A 21,411-nucleotide genomic window follows, 5' to 3' on the forward strand; every position below is an offset into this window, starting at 1 on the left:
AACCATGGGCAACTTAAGACAATAAAGATCTTGCTGTCCTAGAATATGGCTTAGCTTCATTATCTGCAGAATACAGCCAACTGTAATAGCTGCAATATGCTGTTGAGAACAGAGAATTAGTGGTCTTCAAATGTTACACGTTAAAAGTTCTATTGCCCAAACTCAACAGCAAAATGCCCATTCTGTACTGTAGCAGATAATATTTGACAGTTACTGAAACAAGTTTAGACTGCTGTCTACATCCTTAATGGGGGGGGGAGGGGGGAGAGGGGGACCAAAACCAACTCAAAAGCGGGAAACAATTACCAGTCATCAGAGTTGGAGAGAAAAGGCCAGCAGATTGTTAACAACTCAAAACATAAAAGGCTAATTCTCTCCCAAGATCCTATGCCAATTAAAATCACACATCCCATGGCACAGACAGTTTGCAGTAACACAGCACCTCAGCACCGTTCTCCTACGCAGAATTTCCAAAGACTGCTGTAGAGCACCCATAATGATTAACAGACACAGCTGAATGTTTGATGGGTTTTCTTTTGTATTTATCATTTCATCCTTCAAAACTAAACCTAATCTTAATCTGCAAATTTAAAGACATTAATTATTCAAACAACAACAAAGCTCAGGGTTTGAGCATACTATAACTTACTGTTCTTCCATTGAAGGAACTGAAAGAGAGCACTTGTCCCCTTCAGCTTCATTTGGAAACCAGACAGCTTTTTTGTTCATCATTTTTTGGCTATGGCCAGGTTTATGAATGGTGCTAGTTTGCAGCACTGCAACAAAGGCAAAAATCCTCTTTGATTAAATTGAAAAGAGCCGTGAAGAAAAAAAAAATTACCAGCAGGATTTGAAAGAATGAGTCTCGGAAGTAATAAAAACTTGTTCCCAGTGGCTTTTTTTAGAGAGACTTGGTACAACAATTTGCTGTTTAATCAGGATACAAGTCATGTTTCTGGACTGCACTCTTTATCATGCATTGCTATATTATTTTAAGGAAATTCCAGTTTCAGTTTCATAATGCTGCTGTTATAAAGCAACCTAAAAATTAGCACAATAAAATATTCTATTGTTTTCAGTCTACAGTTAATCTGAGAATCCTGGAGTTTACAGTAAGGGTGAAGCCTGAATGATCTTCTCCAGATCATTTTGCTGTCTTAAGTGTACAAACAAATCTAGTGTATTAGGTAAAAATACACATTCACACACTCCTGAGCTGGACCCCTAGTTAAAGCAAGATATATCTAATGAAAATACCACCTATTACAGAAGCATGTCCAAACTGCAGAAGTTATGAAATCCAGTAAGAAATACTCTAAAAAAAAATAAAATCAACAGTTTGCTGTCAAAAACCCAAGCAAAACTGTTTTCTGTACAAAACAAATCGTGTCTGAACATGACTGAATTCAAGGAGGAAAAAAGCTGATGCTTCTTTGAATTTTAGATTATATATGATTAGATAGAGAGTACATAATTATTGTGTGTGTGTATGCATATATTTAGATTACAGATAATGAATGATGTGTTCAAAACGATCCACCTTCAATTTTTAATGTAGTAGGATGCTCATTAATAGAGACGTGCAAACTGCAGCATTAAAAAGATACGGTGGAAAAATGCCCCCTTATTAAGAGGGCAGCTTGCTTTCATGGTCACAGCTGTTCTAGCCCAGCACTGAAGGTATGCATTATCTTTACTGGGATAAAGACACTATTACCAACAAATCTCCTTTCTCAAACAGGATTAAATTATTGGGAAAACAAAACAAAACCCCAAACACGTATAAACTGCCCTGACAAATCCCTAAAAGTGAGGGGTTCTTTTTTTCCTTTTTATTAGTATATAAATCTACACAAAGTAGGTAACTGCAACCTTACACAATACTTGTGGACAGATTTAACAATTTCTTCTGTGAAGTATGTTCAGTGGAGATACCTAAATACATCTTGCTTTTGAAGAAACAAGATTTCACTTTCTGCTGAACAACTACTAAACTTTTATTGTCACTACCATAACAGGAGCATCCCCTATTACAAAGGGATGCTTACCAGTGAAATTTCATCCGCCTCTGCAGATTCACAAGCAGCTCACTTTGACACAAGTCACTCGTTCACTGAAAACTGCTGCTGCTCCATCTGACCACATTCCCTGACACACACGCCAACATACAGAAACCTTTTCCCCACCCTAAGCAGTCTCCTGAAATTGCTCTTCTGGAAGAGAGAGACAGGGAAGTGAAAAATCTAATACCACTATACCTTTCAGATGAGTCAAATCCACTAATTTTTTAGTGCATGTAAACAAGAATATGCCACTGCATTTGCAGATCAAAACCAAATTTTACGCATGCTATGCTTTTGCGCATTTCTGCAGATCTGGATCTTAAAAAACGTGGAATGCCACTGTGACCAGACACAGAAAATATGCATCCAGTCTAGGGCTCCAGTTCTGTCTTGCCCACGCATATGCCTCTGGCAAGGATCCTACAAACTAACTTTAAGATACGCATATTGAAATGCTAGTCAGGTAAAGAATAAGAAAGCAACAGTATGGAATACTTCCATTTAATTTCTGATACTTGAAAATTAGCAGATGCTCTGAATCTTAAGCACATTTCAGATTTGGTGTGTGGTTTATTTTTTTGGGTTTTATTAATGGAAATGATAAAAACATGTTTCAATTAAATCTACAAGTGCACTTTACTTCAGTATTTCTGCACAAGCCCTTTTCATTGTTTCAAAGGTTCTTGCACTACAAAAAAAGGAAGGAGAAAATTCTGATGTGCATTCTCTATACTCCCAATTCTTATCACTTTTATTCCTTTTCTTACTTGTGTATTATCAAGCAGCTACTGTACACAAAGCCTCTATGGCCCTTTGCATAATGATATTAAACACTGTCTTTCCTTGCCTTCCCCCTCATTCAGAATTCATACAGAACTTAAAAAAAAACCAAAACATTAACGTAATCTCTAAGTGGAAGTGATAAAAATAAAGTTGTGGTAATGATTTCAATCTGAGGTCACACCTTTTGCTTTATTCCCCATATGGCAGCTCTGATACTTGAAAGAACAGAAGGAAAAGGACTGGACATGTGTAGCACTGGTATGATCACCAGTAACGAGCCTATAAAACTGGAGTCTGGAATAAAATAACAAGAAAACTGAAACAGTATCTTGTTTTACTCTAATTCCTGCAGACAGACTTGTCTGACTTCTCTAATGGAGTACTACTGTTTAAACACAAGACACCAACTCACTAGACATGCAGAAATAAACTGCCAGTTTCTGGTATTTTCCCAATTCATGACCCATCTTTGAATAAAAAGTTTCCTCAAAAGGCAAATTACTTTAGAATTTCATTTCAAAAACAAGCCCTATCATCTGCAAACTTAAGTAACAGTTTAAAATCACATTAATGGTATTTGATACAAAAGCCAATTCTTTGAAACTTGTAGCAATAAAACTGAGCGATTCCAAACTTCAACTGGTTCTAGGAAATTTAATTTTACAGAAAAACATATGCTCTACTTCACCAACTTCAGCCACTCAGAATGCACAGATGACCCTCACGTTCTTTTACTACCAAGGTAACTTATTAACTTATCTGGAAGGCTTAAAAAGAAAAATCAGTATGATCTGTGAAGTATGACCAATAAACAAGAGTAGAAGGTAGTGAAAGACAAACCAGTCCAAAACACAAACTCAACCTGACAGTCCAATTAACTTAAAGAAATAACCATCTAAATAAATAAATGTATAAATAAAAGTAATTTGAAGCCTCTTACTATGCAGCCTGCAAAGGCACTGAGAAGGTAGGACAGCATGTTTGTACCAGATGCTCCATTAGACAAGAATCCTGCTGACATAGGCCTAAGGACCCCCCTTTCCATCCCCATTCCTTTGATCCCATATCATCTTTTATGATTGACTGTGCTTGGCACAAGAAGACCCTTCTCTCATAGTTAGTTCTTTTCTAGATTTTAAAGTTTGTGAATTCTCCTAACCTAAAACTGTTCTAAAGTCAAATACATAGACTTGGATGATCAACATCTGAGCTACAAGACTTCACTGCTGCTTAAGTGGTATAGCTGAAGACCTCAAGCTCACTTCAAAGACTTTAGCTGAGTCTTGGAACAAAGTCCTTATCTTCAACTTGGAGCACTAAGGTTTTAGATCCAGCCTACTCCACAGCGGGTATTCAGACTGGGACTCTTATCTGACACATCAGTCTTAAAAGCCTGCTCCAAGAAAGAATCCATATTAACTACATCCTTTTATTTCCTGTTTAAAAGCATGAATGCAATACCCAAATTCCCCTTACCAAGTCAGTAAGTAGCTGTGTATGCCTAAAACAATTTCTTCTAACTGATCCTCCTTCCTCTCTCTTTTCTAGCTACATGAATGGAAAATTACCAGCACTACTTCTTTGAAAAAAGAAAAAGGAGGGGAGAAAAAAGAGGTACATGCACACCTACTGGAGAAAATAAAGATGAATATAAAGCTTCTATCCAATGAGGAACATACAAAGACATAAGGGCTGTCTCCCAGGAAGCTGGGAATTCAGAAGCATAAGAGCAAAGACTCTTCAAACCTTCTGTTTCTGAGTACTGGAACAGAAGAGTATGTTTGCACATACCATTCAACAGCTTTATTGTTTTCAATGGTTCTTCAGATTCATGAAAGTTGCATTATCAAGGAAGAAATGAATTTCTCCTTCTGTTTCAATCAACATTAGTATCACTATACTAATCAAAAGCTTCAAAATGACAGAGATGAATCCACTTAGGATTGCTTCTGAAAGTGTTAGTAGTCAAAAAAAATAGTGAAATCTAAGCTCTTATATTAAAACACAGTGACAGAAAAGGGAATGATAATCCCCAAGGGGAAAAAAAACCAGCAATTTTCAACCTATATGAAGCAGAGAAAGGTAAACTTCTGAGTCATTCACATGCTATTTAGGGTCACAGCACATATTTGTTGAGGATCTCCACACGATAAATAAATGCAAGGCTCAGTAAGCTCGCTCTGTCAAACAGATTTTTTTCTTCTTTACTGGAGTGACTTAAGGAGGTCTCAAGTAAGAAAGCAAGATGAATAAAATTTTGTATTTTCTTGGCTCAAATGATAAAAACATAAACCACAATACAATACATACAACTTGAGATTTCAAGGAAAACTCCTTCAAGCTCAACAGCAGCTAGCAGCTTGTCTCTATTTGCCGTCACTCTAGATCAGAAGAGCCCACATGCTTTTTTTTTCCCTTTCCTGCCCCTTTCAGTTAAACTTGAGCTCTTTGACTGAAAAGGTCTGGAACAGATTAAAAGTCCGACCACAAAATAAAGAGCTTTGGCATATACTCAAGCCTGTCTGGGATACACATACGCAGTGGGCCCAAAAAGGGAAGCTATGCAGCAAGAAACCCTCATGCAGTCTTTTGGCCATTACTATCTTCTTTCAATTTAACTGCACAGCCCTAACAGTTGATGGAGTTTCAGCATGCACAAGACAAGTGGCTTTTGCCCTTAACAGTTAAACCATGGTATTTAAGGGAGTACAAAATAGTTCTGAGAAACAAGATTCATTTAATTGACCTCTGTCAATTAAAGCCTTTTCCACATTCCTTTTTAATTTGAGCTCAGCACTGGAAACTATAAAGTAATATAAGGAAAAGAAAAATACATACCCTGCAAGATTACTTAAGTAAATATAATTGACCTGCCTCTTTTAACTGCAAAAGGCAACACTGATTTTCAAGATGACTGCTTCCTTTTCAGCCTTATTCACATATTAAGTAATTGTGAAGTTGCAAATTATCCACACACTCCCCTTACAACACGCAAACAGGTCTGCAACTCTGGCTGGTGTTCAAGCCAGCAGGGACATTTGCCAAAGCTGACAACCTTCAATACACGCCCCACCTTTGGGCTCAAGTTGCACAGTGGTTCAACCTGTCTACAAACTGGTGAGCAGTTTATAAACAAAGTGTGACAACCTGGTGCTCTCCAGAAGAGCAAACGGATGTTTAAACTAAGCACTCAAGCCTACAGAACAAAAATGATGAAATTTCTAACAGCCATTTCAGAAAAACAAACCAGAACAGTGACTGTGAGTTTTGCAGCTCTGTGTTTATATATGGCATTCATGGAGTTAATGCCTCTCCCAAAAGGGGCCCACAGTTGTTGTTAGGTCAACCCCTGTAAAGCTTCAAAGGCTTTGTATCCCCTCAGCCTGACCTACTCAGTGATCTGCACACTGTTTTCATTTAGTTGCATCGAGTCCAAAACTAAAGCCTGGAAACCACAATGATCTCTTCTATTTTATTTTTTTTTTATTTTTATTTTTTACCCCTACTGTTTTTTCCATGGCTCTGGAAAAATAACTAAAATCCCAAGGAGCTGAAAATAGTAAGTTATTGGGAAAAAAAATCAAGGCCAAATTAATACAACTAATAAAGCTTACATACACCAGTCATGGCTTTATACGAAAACTAAAGTTGTAATATCACCTTAAATACATCAGAACAATCACTTGGGCAATCTAAGGGACTAGTTTAGTCTCTTAATATTATATGTATTGCTGTTCATAATCATCAGTGCCAATGTTTTACTGAAACATTTGCAGCTCTGCAGTTCATATAGATCAAAAACAAAAAAATGAGATATTAATTCTATTTCATTACATTTTTACATCTAGACCTTGTGATCCCTAATTTATTATTTCTATTTCCAGTATTATATAGTCTTTACCCCATAAGAAGATTATTAAAGTAGAAGCAACAAAACCTACCATTTATCTCCATATCGTTTAAAACAAAGTTTTGTTATGATCATCACTATGACAAGCTGGAATTATAAGCTGGTGTGTGTTTCAAGTGTATTTAAACAGCATAAATTATTATTTGACAATGCCTTCTTCTTGAAGACAGCACAAAGGAGCACAAATATTTGTTTGTAAAGTTAAAGATTCCTGTATGGTAAAATTTTGCAATTTTATAAGAAAGAGTGAGCTTGGCTGAAACTGTCTCTAGATAGGTAATTTCTGAATGCCACCGATTTGGGGAACTGTATGGATTGGCAAAATACCAACCCCTAGCATTAAAAACCTTTGTGACATATACTCCTAACGGAATTATGCTTATCCATTTAGTATTTTTTAAATTAATGATTTAAATAAGGTCTCTATAATTCAAATTAAAATCGTACTAGAAGAAGTTTTACAAAATATGCCTGAAATATTAAAGTTGAGTGAACTGAAGCAAATCAGAAATTCTGAAGCGATATGAACTTTTACCAAAGCGTGGGTCAAGCCTTGGGTCTAGCCAAGATGTGGTCTTGTTCTTATGGTTTATGTAGTAAATTTCTCCATCCTGGGTCATAGCTTGTTCCCATCCATCGGGGAGTGGGCCTGCAATATAGAAGGAAGGAGTTGATGGCGAGCTCTTGTTTGCTCCAGCTGAAATTGATCTAAAAGAAATTCCAACATTTTACATATATAACAGTACATGAAACAGAAGAGTTTCAAGCTCATGTCTAACATCGCTGGGATAAGTGCAAAGAAGTGGTGGGTGGGAAATCAAAGAACAGAAAACACTTCTATCACTTTGATTTAGGATTTGGAGTTTAATTTTATAACTTGTTTGCATCCTTTCATATGCTTTTGACACTCCCTGTTGCTACAGCATTATAGTACAAAACCAGCAATAAGTCAAGCCTGCCAGAATGAAACCAGCATAAGCACCAGAAGAAAAAAAAGCACAGAGAGATTCTACCTCTCATGTGGAAGTTCATGTGGTGATTAAGGCCCACCAACAGCAACAAGGTAATGCTGATGAAGTCCTGAAATAATTCTCTGTCTTTCATAAACAAAGTGTCAAAACTAATTTTCCCTTTTCCTCACACTCTTAACTTTCTGTGAAAGTGTTAGAGGCTTAAGCAAGCGAAACACAAGCCTGAAGAACAGGAAGCAAACAAGCAAAGAGTACACCAGGAGCAGACAGACACAGTGCTACGCCTCTACAGGCAGGAAGGCACAGGCAGGGAAGCCAACATTTAGGAAATGGTAAAAGGGAGGTAGGTGATGGTGTTCTGGAGTCCACTGAAAATGTCTGAATACAGAGTCTTGAGGCATGTTTCCCTTAAATTCCAAAGAGCAGCTTTTAAGAAACCACCTTTTGTTGCTATACCATTCATAAGCCACTTATTCCCATCTCTATATGATCGTGTACATTTATGTACACTGCTTAGACTGAAAACTTTTCTCAAAGTTACATTCATCTCATTTCATCTGGTGCTATACAAATACATGTTTTTCAGTTCTTATTCTCACATAGATACAGACTTCTGAAAATATCTAAATTGGATACAGGAAGATATTTAGATTTAAGTACAAACCTAAGATGATATAGCAAAAGATCCGCTACAAATATTAAAAATGTAAAAGAAATTAGAACAAGACTTGCTCCAGGAAGCCATCATATTTCAGCCTCAGATTCAGATATACACACAAAACAATGTGTATCTGATAAATGCCTGAATACCTACTGGATCCATGTTCAAATTACAATCTGTCATTTTGTCCTAAAGTCAAAGCTCCTACTGAAGATCTCATTGTCTAAAGCTGGTAGGGGAAGGCGGAGGATAGATTTGTTTGCTTAATCTCAAAAGTTGTTCTTGGAGAAATGTCAAAAAGAATAAAATAATCATTCATTGCATTCCAATAATATCCCAAGGAGTAACCAGGACAAGAACTTTATTGTGGTCTTTGAGGAACCCCTGAAAACTACATTTCTAATTTAAACTCTTATTTTGTCTCAGAAAACTATGCCTTTCTCTAAAAGCCTCACTACTCCACCACTAGTTCTTTCATGTGAGGAAAACCAGTGATCTAACCATTGGACATTTCCTTCCCATACTTAACACTCACAAGCTTTCAATGCTGTATACAATTAACAAGAGTACTTCAGCTTTGATCAGTAGCTAGTGAAAAGAACAGGCAAGAAAGGGTGACAACACTGCAAAACATTCATAAATCCTTACATATTCACAGTATATCAGGACTCTGATGCAGAACTGAAAGCTCAAGTGCAAAGAACCCTGTGTTTTGTTACCATACCCAAAGAGTTGCCACCTAACCAGTTAAGATGCTGTTGTACAAAACTGGGGCGCAGGAGCACAGCAACATGCCCCACAGCACCCAAGCGTAGAAGCCAATGAAGAACCAAAAATGTTCCTTGACTGCTAAGTCAATATGCTACCCATGAGGACAGACACCTTGCTACCAGTCTTCTCAGAAGCCTTATAAGCCACACATCCCTCGGAGACGAAACTCAGCAAGAAATTCTCTTTTGAACTGCAAAGCAAAAAACCCCAGCTGGCTCTAGGAAAAACAAAACTAGCCTTGGGGTGTCAGTCCTGCTGAACACTGAATAAAGTGTATACTGATCCAGCATGTTCCTTTGTAGTAAGAATAAAATGCCTTTGAAGCAGGATGCCAGGAACCGATCAGTCCACCTACCTGGTAGAACAATACTGTTTATGAGATTCAGTGATCTGATGAGTACTAGCTTACTAGAGACAAACCTGGGCAAGGTTCTCGTTCTAAATAAAATGTACAGCTGTGGTCAGGACAGGAAAGGTCTGTCTGCTCACCTGGCTGTCCTAGTAGCAAGTCTTACTTGCTAAGTGCCATCAACAGCTGCAGACAGAACTTTTCTCTCTAGAAACTTTTGGCATTAATTGCAATGTTGCTTTCTTCCTTGGCCAGTAAACTACCTCATACTTCTCTTGTCATCTTTACATGTTGAAATGGTAGTTCAAAAATTAGTTAGTCCTGTTTTCTAGAATTCCTGTTTGGTTTTGTGAGCAGTTGTGAAACCAGAAGACTGTCAAGTCTGATTTTGTAACTGACTGACTGACAAATGCTGTATTAGAGACAAGTAACGGAGGAAAAATGGGAAACCATGGTGGAGAGTAGCAGACACATTTACTCAGAGCATCTAGGAAAATGCCTGTGCAATTACATGCCCTTTCCCCCTCCTCAAAGGCTCAACAGGAACAAAATTCCCAGCATTAACTTATGTTTTTAAGTGTCTTAAGTTATATACGCTCTATGTTGCTGCTCTTCAGACCTTCTCACCACTATTACCACAGCTACAGTAGCTCATGTTCTACAAAAACATCCATCCTGGGTCTAACCAACAGTCTGTTTATCCCAGGCATCCAGTCTGGGATAAAGGTCAGGTCTTGTTGCTGAATGCAGCTTGTTTAGTGACTGTCACACTGTATAAACTTTTAAGTAGAGCACTGAATACACATACAGACCCAAAAAGTGTAGTGGCTACTAACAGTTACTTGGACTCCCAGTACCTCAGGTGATTTCTTGTGCCAGATTCTATCTACTTGCTAGGTGCCAAAGAATCTCAATGTTTTCCAGTCTCCCCTTGAGCCTTTGTAAATATTTATAACCAACAATATCCTGGTAGCCTGAACTCCTACTAGTTCTGTTTGGTGCCTTGTAGGTCAGTTGCACACAATCACAACCATAAGCTTACAAATCTATGTAGTTATTTGCACAGGGAGAGACAACTCTTCAAAGGAACTCTCAATTTACTATGGTACTTTTAAAGACAAGATTATTAAAAAATTATATTCCAGTTTCCAAATATAAGCTATCCTTACAGAACTACTGATAAGGCATACCTCTGTAACAAAATATATAATGGTGTAACTTTTTCATATGCCATAAAACACAGAACCTTAAACACAAAGCAGTGCTCACTGCTGGCAGAGAGAAAGCAACGGGAAGAGGAACAAAAGTAAAAATGTACTAGAGGTTCCAGCTATGCTGGGATACAAAGTAAATCTTGCAAGTCCCCACAGTCTGTGATGTTTATGTGTAAAATAAATGTAAATAAAGCTATATTTTATCAAGAGGCTAATGCATATAAGGGCACCCTTATCGAGATACTAAATATTTATGGACAACCCAGGAACTGGAACAGTTACATTCAACAGCAGGAATCACCTGCACCTAATGCAAACACTGATTTCTAAGAACCTTCTTAATCTTTCTCTGTGAAAGTTGAAATTTCCCCCTTCTATCACTATCACTGTGATTATAAAACTTTTTAAGATAATATCAAATTCTACAAAATTTACCTGAAGACCTTCATTCTGTCAAATCAGTTAAACTTACAAAAAGACACTATCAAAAAGGGGCATTTTTTTGCAGATGAAGGAAGAAATGAGCATTACTGTCACGCAGATACTTAGAAACTCCAGTTTCACAACAGATCATATGCAGTGTTGACTGTACATGAAGCAGGATTTGTAGTATGACTGGTTACATAGAGGAGAAACCAGCAACTGAAACAAGCAAGAATCTTAGAGAAGAGCTAGCAATATGAAGTTACTGGCATATTCCTCCCTACCAAGAAAAACCCTCAGGAGTTATGAATGAGTGTTCATTTTCCCACCAACCTTTAATATGGCACTACGGTCTTACCCTAAGAGGCAATGGAATTACACTAGATCTACAAACCTTTACCAGGGTGCCAAATCCAGAACTGCAGTATAAGTGTGAAGACAAAAGAGGACAAAGACAGGTCATCTGCTCCAAAGCTCATTACCTAATGTCTACACACAAGCAGAAGAGGCTGAAGTAAGCTGTGCTGTCAAGCATAATTCAGGAAGTAAAAGTATCTGAAGAATGGAAGTCTGCAAATACAATTACTATCCCATCTCTGTTATATCAACTCTAACTGTACAAGAAACATTATTTACTTTCAAATTTATAACTTCACCTCAGTAAGAAATGTATAGGAGAGGCTCCTTAGAAGGACAACAAACTTATTATTTCACTGTTTACTTTTTTTCTTTTCCAAATCAAGACAGAACATAGTTTCTCCTGTAATACCTTTAAGGAAAAAACTGTTAGAAACACATACACAAAAAATCATTAACAGTCAAGACTAAATGTTATACATAAGTTGCATACTTAGAAGTAACAGGCTTCTTTTCTTTCCATTACTGATGTGAAGACGCTATCACGTTTCACAGAAGATTAATCAACAAATGCCATCTGAAAGAGCATTGTTTGTTTCTCTGCATACATAGCGCTTAAACCATTTTAGTTGATTATATGAAGTTCAGCAAGACTGAGAGCAAAAAAGAAAATTAAAGAAACAAAAAGAGTGGAAACCCTCCCCACCTCGCCACTTTTCATATATCAATGCCCTCCTGTAAAGGTTTTACCCTAACACTCATAAACCAGTTCATTCACAGAATCTTGATAGGATCAGATGAAGCTGTTTCAGATGCCTATTCATTTCCTTAAAGAAACATGACTTGCAGCAAGCTACTTGGATTCTCATACAGTCTTAAGCTGCCTCCAGAGGTGGGATTTCTTAAGAAAAACAACCTAAAAAACCCCAACCTTATGCGAAATGACACCTTCCCTGTTTTTATTTTAAAAACTCTTTTGACTTGCCTTCACCTATATCACACCTTCCAGTTTTGCATTCTTCCCATTTTCCCTCACCTCCACTTATCCTAATTAACCGGAAAAGACAACAGCTTTATATTCAAGATGCAGACAGCAGCTGTCCAGGTTCAGTTCTCTCTCGCTCTTCAGTTTGTTTTCCTGTTCTTAATTCTAGTGAATGCCTAGAATTGTAATGCTGGCTAAATGGCTAAAGCTTCTAATGGCTTTCAAGACAGCTCCTAAAAATCTCTCAATTTCACCAGAGCAACTTAACTCACAAGCTCTTATGGCAGTCTGTATAAATATAAATAATAGTATAAATATACTAATGCTTGGGACAGTAACTGCTGATTAAGGGCTACAACTAATGAGTTTTTCACAGTCTCTTTCACGAAAGGCTCTCAAAGCACCAGGGCATGTTTCATTACCAGCAATATTTCATAGCGGGAAACTTCTGTCTTAAAGGTATCAGTTTTATTTCCCAGTTCTTGATGAATATCCAAGTTGGAACACTAAGTAATCTTGTATTTTTAACACCAGAACTCAGATTTAAGTTCCAGAGTGCTAAATTGGTTAACAGTTTACTTGATTTTTCTGTTTCTCTCAAAGATTTTTTATTACCAAGGCCACCAAGGAAGCGTAAGTTGCCATGAACAGCAAAAAGTAACAGAGCCAGATATAACAGACTTTAATAAAACAAATAATACAGTCATAATTTAAAGTTAGTACACAAAGATTTGCCAAATCAGGTACCAGAAACAGAATCATATCCAATAAATGCAGGTTCATTATTATTTAATTCAAACCAGACATTGCATTTTTGTTACATGCAAGTAAGTTAAGGGTAAGCAGGTGCATCTAAGGAGCCAGTTCCAAGTCATACTACCTCTGATTTAAGCCTTAAAAAAAGCAATGCCATGTAAACACACAACTCAATATAACCAGAAGTTCTGATTTCTTCATGCACTTTACAAATTCAGAGCACCAGGGTGGAAAAAAAACCAACTTTACAAGATTTTCAGTTCATATTCAATATGGTATCATTTGTGAAATTTAAAATAAATTCAATGAACTTGTATTCAGATAACTGCTTTCTCAAGTCACAAGACAACCTACTTGAACATCTTAACACTTTTTTATTGCATGAGCAACAATATCTATGCAGAATCACTTGCTCATATGCTTACATCAGTCAATTTTATGTAAGTTACCGATTTTCTTTTAAAAAATAATTCTCTTGTATCAATTGCTAGATTGTCTTTTAGATTTTTACCCCTCACAACTAACTACTTTATTTTTTTGCTAAGGACCCTTTCATTTCCTGTTAAATACATAAAAGGAATCCTACTTCACTATCAACATTTTTTCCTGTTAATTCTTAGTAAAACAGAAGGTTCAAGGAGTTATCTTAAAACACAGAATTTATGTCAATATTCAAACGGCAAACATCTAGTTTTAGCACAAAAAAGATAAGCCAAAGGCAATACAGACCGAGAGAATTGTTCCTCTCTCCTATTTTCTGTTCTTCTGAATTATCCCTGCAAAAACATGTCATCTCTATTGCTGCAGGTTTCCTGGGCTATTTCCAGAAAACATAATCACATGTATTACACTTTCACACCAGAGCCTGAGACCTTAATTGCTCTGAATCATGACTTCCTGCACTTGAACAGGACTCTCATTTGTTTCAGGATAAGCCAACCTCCTGGCCTAGGCAGCACAAAGTTTGATTAGCTTCCTCGCTAACACTCAGTCATGAACAGTACAGTTTGGTCACGCCTGTTAATCTTTTGGGATTGTCTGCAGCATGTGAATTCCAGCATGACACAAAGCTGTCTGAACAGACAACAAAAAGCAGCACCAGAGAATAACCTTTGTGAAGCACAGGAACAGCAGACGTACACAAAATACAATCAGACTGTGAGAAAGTAAATAAAACATGAACCTCAGCAACAGACAAAAGGTGCCAAAGCATAGGGAAGACTGAAGCAGCCAAACTAGCACAGCACCAAGTTTATCTGCTTGCTCAGGACAAGAGAGCTCTGAAAACATACAGCAGATTCTGTAGCAAGAACAAGCACGCTTCTTTACTGCTGTCTAGTGAGCCTGTGCTGCAAGTGCTCCAAGCTAGATCCTTTGCAGATAGGATAAGCTTCATTCAGGTAAAGAAATTGCTCATTTATAGTGGCTGGGAATATCATCTTAGAATAGAATCATAGAATAGTTAGGGTTGGAAAGGACCTTAAGATCATCAAGTTCCAACGCCCCTGCCATGGGCAGGACACCTCACACTAAACCATATCACCCAAGGCCTTGTCCAGCCTGGTCTTGAACACTGCCAGGGATGGAACATTCACAACCTCCCTGGGCAACCTATTCCAGTGCCTCACCACTCTAACAGGAAAGAATTTCCTCCTTATATCCAACCTAAACTTCCCCTGTTTAAGTTTTAACCCGTTACCCTTGTCCTATCACTACAGTGATGTCCTGCCCCAACTACCTGAAAACCAATTCTATATTCCAGGAAAAGATACCAGGCTTCCTCAGTTACAGTATTTTGGATATTATAGGAAAAGAAGAGGAAAACAAAAAACAAACAAACAACAAAAAAAAAACAAAAATCAAGATTTTCCAGGCATCTGCCTAACAAATGTAGGAAATGTAAATGAATGGGAGTATACAAAGTCTTGTAAGTGAGCAAGGGGAGGTAGAAGACACTGCAGAAGCACAGTAGCTTTAATATAAATTGGCACTAATTTAATGAAAATTCTGGACTTCATCAATTTAACAGCATTTCCACTCAGAAGCAAGTAGACAAGAATTCTGCTTCTTTAAAATACCTGAATTATCCATTTGAAAAAAATACAAACCAAAGAACTACAGGATTCTTTCTGCTGACATCATATATAAAATTCTCTTACCTCAAGTATCAGCCTCTTGCTTGATGCATCAGGCATTAATAAAGTTTAAAACCAGGATAATTAGAAGGGCAGTTGAGAGATCTAGACTCCCCCTCAATTAAAATAGCTAGCGGCATTTTCATTTATATGATCTTTTTCATAAACACAAATCTGGCTTACCTGATGCTGAGTTCATGATGTTCTGCTGCACAGAAGGACTGGTGGGAGCTGTAACATTCATCTGGGAAAGCATGGCCTTCCTAGGATCCTGCCATGTTGTTGTCTGATCAATGTGACTACGACAAAACAAAGCTAGAGTTATGACAGTCATGCATTCACAGCAATGTCCTGCTAGCACAGGAAGTTTAAGAACAAAAGGTTAAGCATGCCAACAACAGCCACATTCAAGAAGAAGAGTCTAGGGAGTTGTAATGAACTGGCTAGTGAGTAAACATTACCCTCCCCAAACCTTCTATGCACAGACCACATCCTCAGATGATCTGCTGGACTCCTCCCCTCACCGTTGCCAACTGAACAATCTCTGCAGTAATTTAAGTAACCAGTCACACTACAGCAGTAGTATGAAAGTGATGTGCAGCTGCCTAACTGCATGTGAAAAGACGAGGACAGCTGGACTGCCAAGTAACACAGCGAGCCCTTTGCACAACCCAATTACACAACTTTCGGAGCCAAGATTTGTGTGTTTTGAGAAAACTGGAAACTACGTTCAGCACTGTCATTCACAGAAGTATTCAATACAATGAAAATACGAAAGCATAGTGAGTGATTATGTCACCTTTTGAGTGTGTGATTAGCATGTTTTGCTAATGAATAAGTAATGCAGCCTATTCATAACAAGCATCAACACTATCTTGATGCCATTAAGCAACACTGCTCCCAGAAGTATACTGGAACAAAAATTAAAACTATTAATACACAACGAGCACTGACAAAAAAGTTTGTTATTGATTCATTTAGAACTGGTATCAATTAAAACTATTCTAATAGTACTGTTACCAATTAGAATCCAACACATCATTAACTTGGTACCATTCTTTCTTTATATTAATAACCCTTACAGCTACTTTTTTTTTCTGGATTGCATGGAATGCCCATTTTCATTCACTTCAGCAAAAACGCAACATTTAAATCTGAAATAAATTTGATTGGTGATCTGAGTTCAAAACTAGGTACTCCAACTCATATCTCTGCTTTGTATCCATGTCTTGTGATTTGTATGGATCTTGGTGGATCAATGTGTATTTGTACTGAACTATCAATCAGGCTGTAAATTTTCCATCATTTTGTTTGGATTATATAACAATTGTGCAGCAACTGTTCCAATTCACAGTTTCTTACATTTTAAAGCATATTCAAGTTTAGGAGCTGCTACTGCATTATTTTAGACATTCTAAAGGCATAAATAATTTAGATTTGTCACCTCACCACTAGCATCTCTGTGGACGTGACATCTGACCTTGTCACCTTGCTTTCCACCAAAGAGAAAGGAACCTACACAAGGTGAACGTACTGAAGGTGAATCAGGCTTGTTTACTCGTTCAAGAAGAGAACCTAAATTAACTAGGTCAAATACAGTAACAAAAAAAGAGATGACTCTCAAACTTTGTTTATGTATTTGCATGACCACAATATCCAAAAGCTGCGGTCATAAATTAAGACCTCATCACATCTGGATGAACAAAACAGTATTATTTTCTTCCTGCCCTAAGCAACTAATTGCTATGCCTAGAAACTTGCTAACAAAAACCTTGACTCCAATTAATAAAAGCGCTCCACTGAATTATTACATATTTTAACATGATCTTTGATATTCTAAAAGTTGGTACTTTCCACCAAAATACTAAATTTTGCAACTAACTCATCATTCTAAGCAAGTAAAAATGAATAGACACAAGATCAGAAGATAATTAAATGGAGCAGCTGTCACCAAAATAACTACTTATGTAGAATTATCTATCACATTCTAATCATTGAAGGGACTGTTGTAAGGTAGAAGGTATCACAGAGTGGCTTTAAGAAAAGTTTAAGACATGCATATTTTACCCTTCCTAAATACGCACACAAACAATTCCAGGTCAGAATGTTATAGACCCACTGTAGGCAGGGTCACAAAACAAGCAGAAATGATACTTGCACAAAAATATAATAGCAAACAAAGTTCTAATTTGTCTGCATGTGGCAACTACTGACAGTTTTCCCGTGTGTACTGAAAACCCCCCATTACTACAGCGTTAATTAAACTGGTGTCACTGCCATGCTGGTTTCCACAATACAACTCATTTACTACAGGTACTATTAATGCAAACTGCATCTTTGGTTGCACAGGTTTTCCAACATTCAGGTCCACTAAGAAACATGCCACATGCAGCAATTATTTCCTTTTTAGCCTAATTATTTATAAAAAAAAACTATTTATTTATAAATTTGCATTTATTTATTATATTGGACTGGACTACACATAAACCTTCATACTGGGGAATATTTTTTTCACTTTTCCGCAAGTTAATTTTACAAAGCAATGAAAGCTGGTAAAGAAAATACAGATGTAAAAACACTGCCCAGTAATGCTTCACAGACTCTGTTTAAATTATAGTACCACCATGTGCTACTCCTCCCCTCTATTTATGTTATACTTATGCAATTCAGTTCTGGGAACAGTGGAAAATGGGAGAACACCACTGCAACCCTGATAACACATTCATTTATTTCCATTTAAATCCGACAAAAAGCCACGTAATGCTATGAGCTTATAAAATGTCTAAGGTGCATATTTTATAGCCTTTGTTTTTATATGCTACTTGAGTGCAGAGTAAGAAACAAAAGGAAAAAGTTGTCTCATTGCATTACAGAACCATTTTTGCAGTTAACTGTAGGAACACACTGAAACAATATTCACCAGTTTTTCCAAACATAGCTGGATATGGGATAGATGGACTGTGGAAGAAGCAATTTTGAGAGCCAGGACAGTATTAATGATTCCTCAAGACTGTATAAGCATACCACACAAAGTACATTTAATGCTCCTATGGAGCTGTTAACATGGAGAGCCATTATAGGCAGTAGCACCTTCCAACTTTTCCCTAGCTGAGTATCTCTTGGGAGAAGTTGGCAAGTCCTTACTTGACCAACTGAACTTCAACCAGTAGTCTTAGAGAAACAACAGATGAAAGTCTCAAAGTAAGCAAACTGATTACATTAAAATCATACTAATGATTGTTCAATAAGGCAAACTCTTTGTTCTCTCCCATTCAGCTCTGCACTCTACACATTTATTGCCCCCCTTCCCTCAAAATGTTTCTCTTCAACCTCCACCTAACCACAGTCCTTACACTTACCTCCATATCCTGAGTTTTTAATGCTATATACTAAGAAACCACATAAAATACATTGCAATAGATGAGTCCTTTTCCACAACTTCCAAGTCATGCTCATCAAATTAGGGGATACAAAGCAGGCAAACCTCCACTTACATGGATGAAATGTTCAAATACTACTACAGGAAGGAATACAGGTCTTCATTTTGTTCGTATCTGCAGCATGTGCAGCACAGCAAGTTGCTATGAGTAGTGTGTATTTCTCAAAGTTACATTAAGTATGGAAACAGGACATTCTCCATAGGGAATGATCTTTCCCTCTGTTTTGAACAGCAGTGCAGAAAAAGTCTAAACGGACAGAACAAGAACACTGACACAACAAACATATCTTTCCCTACATTAACGTCCTGTTTCAGCTGGGATAGAGTTAATTTTCTTCCCAGTAGCTGGAACAGCGCTGTGTTTTTGGATTTAGCCCGAGAATAATGCTGATAACACACTTATGTTTTAGTTGTTGCTAAGTAGCGCTTACCCTGATCAAGGACTTTCCAATTTCTCATGCTCTGCCAGTGAGAAGCAGCAGAGACAGGACACCTGACCCAAACTAGCCAAAAGGGTATTTCATACCACAGCACATCATGCCCAGTATATAAACTGGGGAGAGTTACCCAAAAGGGCATGATTACTCTTTGGGTCAGGCTGGATTACCAGTCAGCGGGTGGTAAACAATTGTATTGTGCATCACTTGTGGTTATTGGATTTTATTTCTCCCTCTCTTTTTATTTACCTTTTCTGTTAATAATATTTTACTTTTTAATTACTAAAGTGTTCTCTTAATTACCAACCAGTTTTTTTAAACTGTTTTTATCTCAGCCCATGGCTTTTACCTTTTTCCAGTTCTTCTCTGAATCTGTGGGGAAGATGAGTGAGTGGCTGCCTGGTGCTTAGCTGCTGGCTGGGTTTAAAGTACAACGTCCAAACAGATTCCCCTCCCTATCTGCTCTCCCAGTAGCCATGTTATGTGACAATTGCCCCAGTCCTTACATTCAGTATCTTCTATTTTACATGGCCTGAGCTGTACCGTGATCAAGTGCTACTATCAACCTCAAAATTTTTAAGTATTAGCAAATTATATCAAATCAATGGAACCTATAAATCAGCCATTACACTTCATACTGCATTATCAAATTAAATGCTACATACTCATGAACTAGAGTCACAGCTCTGTACTGTGTGCACAGGAACAAAAATGGGTAAATATTCTCAATTAAAATCAACATTTCTGGGGCAACCAAGGAATGCAAGACATGCTACTTCATAAAACAAATGCACAAATCCAATATCTGACACTATATTATAGCTCATTTATGTTTAGGTGAAGCGAATCCTTGTTAAATGAGACAAATGTTGAACATACTAAGCAAATCAACTTATATAAACATAGATCCAGGGTAACAGGCCTTAGAAAAACAAAGTGAAAACACCCAAAACATGCTAAACACTTGTCAGCAAAATCATGTCAATTTTGGTATCAAGAGTGACTGCCCCAAGGCACACCATCACACACACACCAAAAAGCACTTTCAGAAGTGCTACGCGTTACGAAGAGAAATGAGTGGTCTCTCCCCACCCATCCCCAAGTTTTACAGTGCTATACGAAATATTTACACATTGATAAGAGCAACTTTAAAGAAAAATGTTCTCATTTTATGCACACAAGGAGCATTTCTGCAGTTACTAAGAATCAGAATTTCTAACTGAAAGAAATCTTTATTGGCATTAAACGCTATCACATACCTGAAGATTTGTCAGATTATTTCTAACCTAATTTTAAAGAGTTCTTCTGGTGTGTTTTTTTTTTTTTTTTTTTTTGGGGGGGGTGTGTGTTTGTTTTGTTTGCTTGTTTGTTTTAGATTTTCTTGAGGAGAGAGTTGGGTTGTTTGGGCTTTTTGGGGAAGGGATGTTCATTTTATGTGTGTGTGTTTCAGGAGGGTGGTGGGTGGTCTGGGTGGTTGGTTTTGGAGGTTAAGTCATGTCAGAATTGAGCTAACACACAAAGCACACTCAAAAAATTACTCAAATCCCTCAAGAAAGACTCGAGGACTAAAAGCCCTTCAGTTTTGATATTTCATACAACTTATTCCCTCTACAGCGTCCCTCTTGGTAGGCACACTTTCCAAGGTATGTTGAGGACTTAATTCTTTCCTTACTCCCCTCCCTCTTTTCCATTTATTAGCATAAAGTCACCTTACATATGGTGCACGTCTGCTATGCTATTTTTAGTGAGAATTTAGGATCTTCTCAGAAAAGATATTATTAACATAAGCTGGTCAGAAATTGCCAGATTATTTTACTGACTTGTGCCATTAGGAAGAAAAGCAAAACACAGCCAACAGGTATTTTAATGTTAGGTACCAAATTAACATTCTATATGAAATTTCTGGAACACCAAAAAAAATTGATAAAAGAATAGAAACAAGGCAGAATAAATCACCCATTGCTTCTTTTTGCAATCTTAGTACATGATTCTTGATAAAAGGACATTCAAAAAAATAGCCACAAACATCCAGAAAGACAAGCTGTTCTTCAGTATAAAAGCATTACAATAAAAAAGCATCTCTCAGTAAAGTAATCCTTGTGTTTTATAAAGTAGACAAGTCTTATTTTATGCTTGTGAGAAAATGATTTCCGGTCT

General features: G+C 37.2%; 1 protein-coding gene across 8 annotated transcripts in view; it reads right to left on the reverse strand.

The window, feature by feature from the left end:
* YAP1 (Yes1 associated transcriptional regulator) overlaps nucleotides 1–21,411 on the reverse strand; it is an 84,336-nt gene that overhangs the window by 21,174 nt on the left and 41,751 nt on the right. For 4 of the 8 annotated variants that reach the window (XM_062629838.1, XM_062629839.1, XM_062629840.1 and 1 more), the window contains exons 3-4: nucleotides 15,562–15,677; nucleotides 7,292–7,405 (exon numbers count right to left, since the gene is read on the reverse strand). In XM_062629838.1, the coding sequence (XP_062485822.1) occupies nucleotides 7,292–7,405; nucleotides 15,562–15,677 (230 nt within the window). The remainder of the gene's footprint in view (nucleotides 1–7,291; nucleotides 7,406–15,561; nucleotides 15,678–21,411) is intronic. The other 4 variants (XM_062629842.1, XM_062629843.1, XM_062629844.1 and 1 more) reach the window with 1 other exon arrangement.

The sequence above is a fragment of the Pezoporus occidentalis genome, unplaced genomic scaffold (genome assembly GCF_034315485.1).
Source record: "Pezoporus occidentalis ecotype Australia unplaced genomic scaffold, CSIRO_AGI_Poc_V1 ctg342, whole genome shotgun sequence".
In the NCBI taxonomy this organism is placed as follows: domain Eukaryota; kingdom Metazoa; phylum Chordata; class Aves; order Psittaciformes; family Psittacidae; genus Pezoporus; species Pezoporus occidentalis.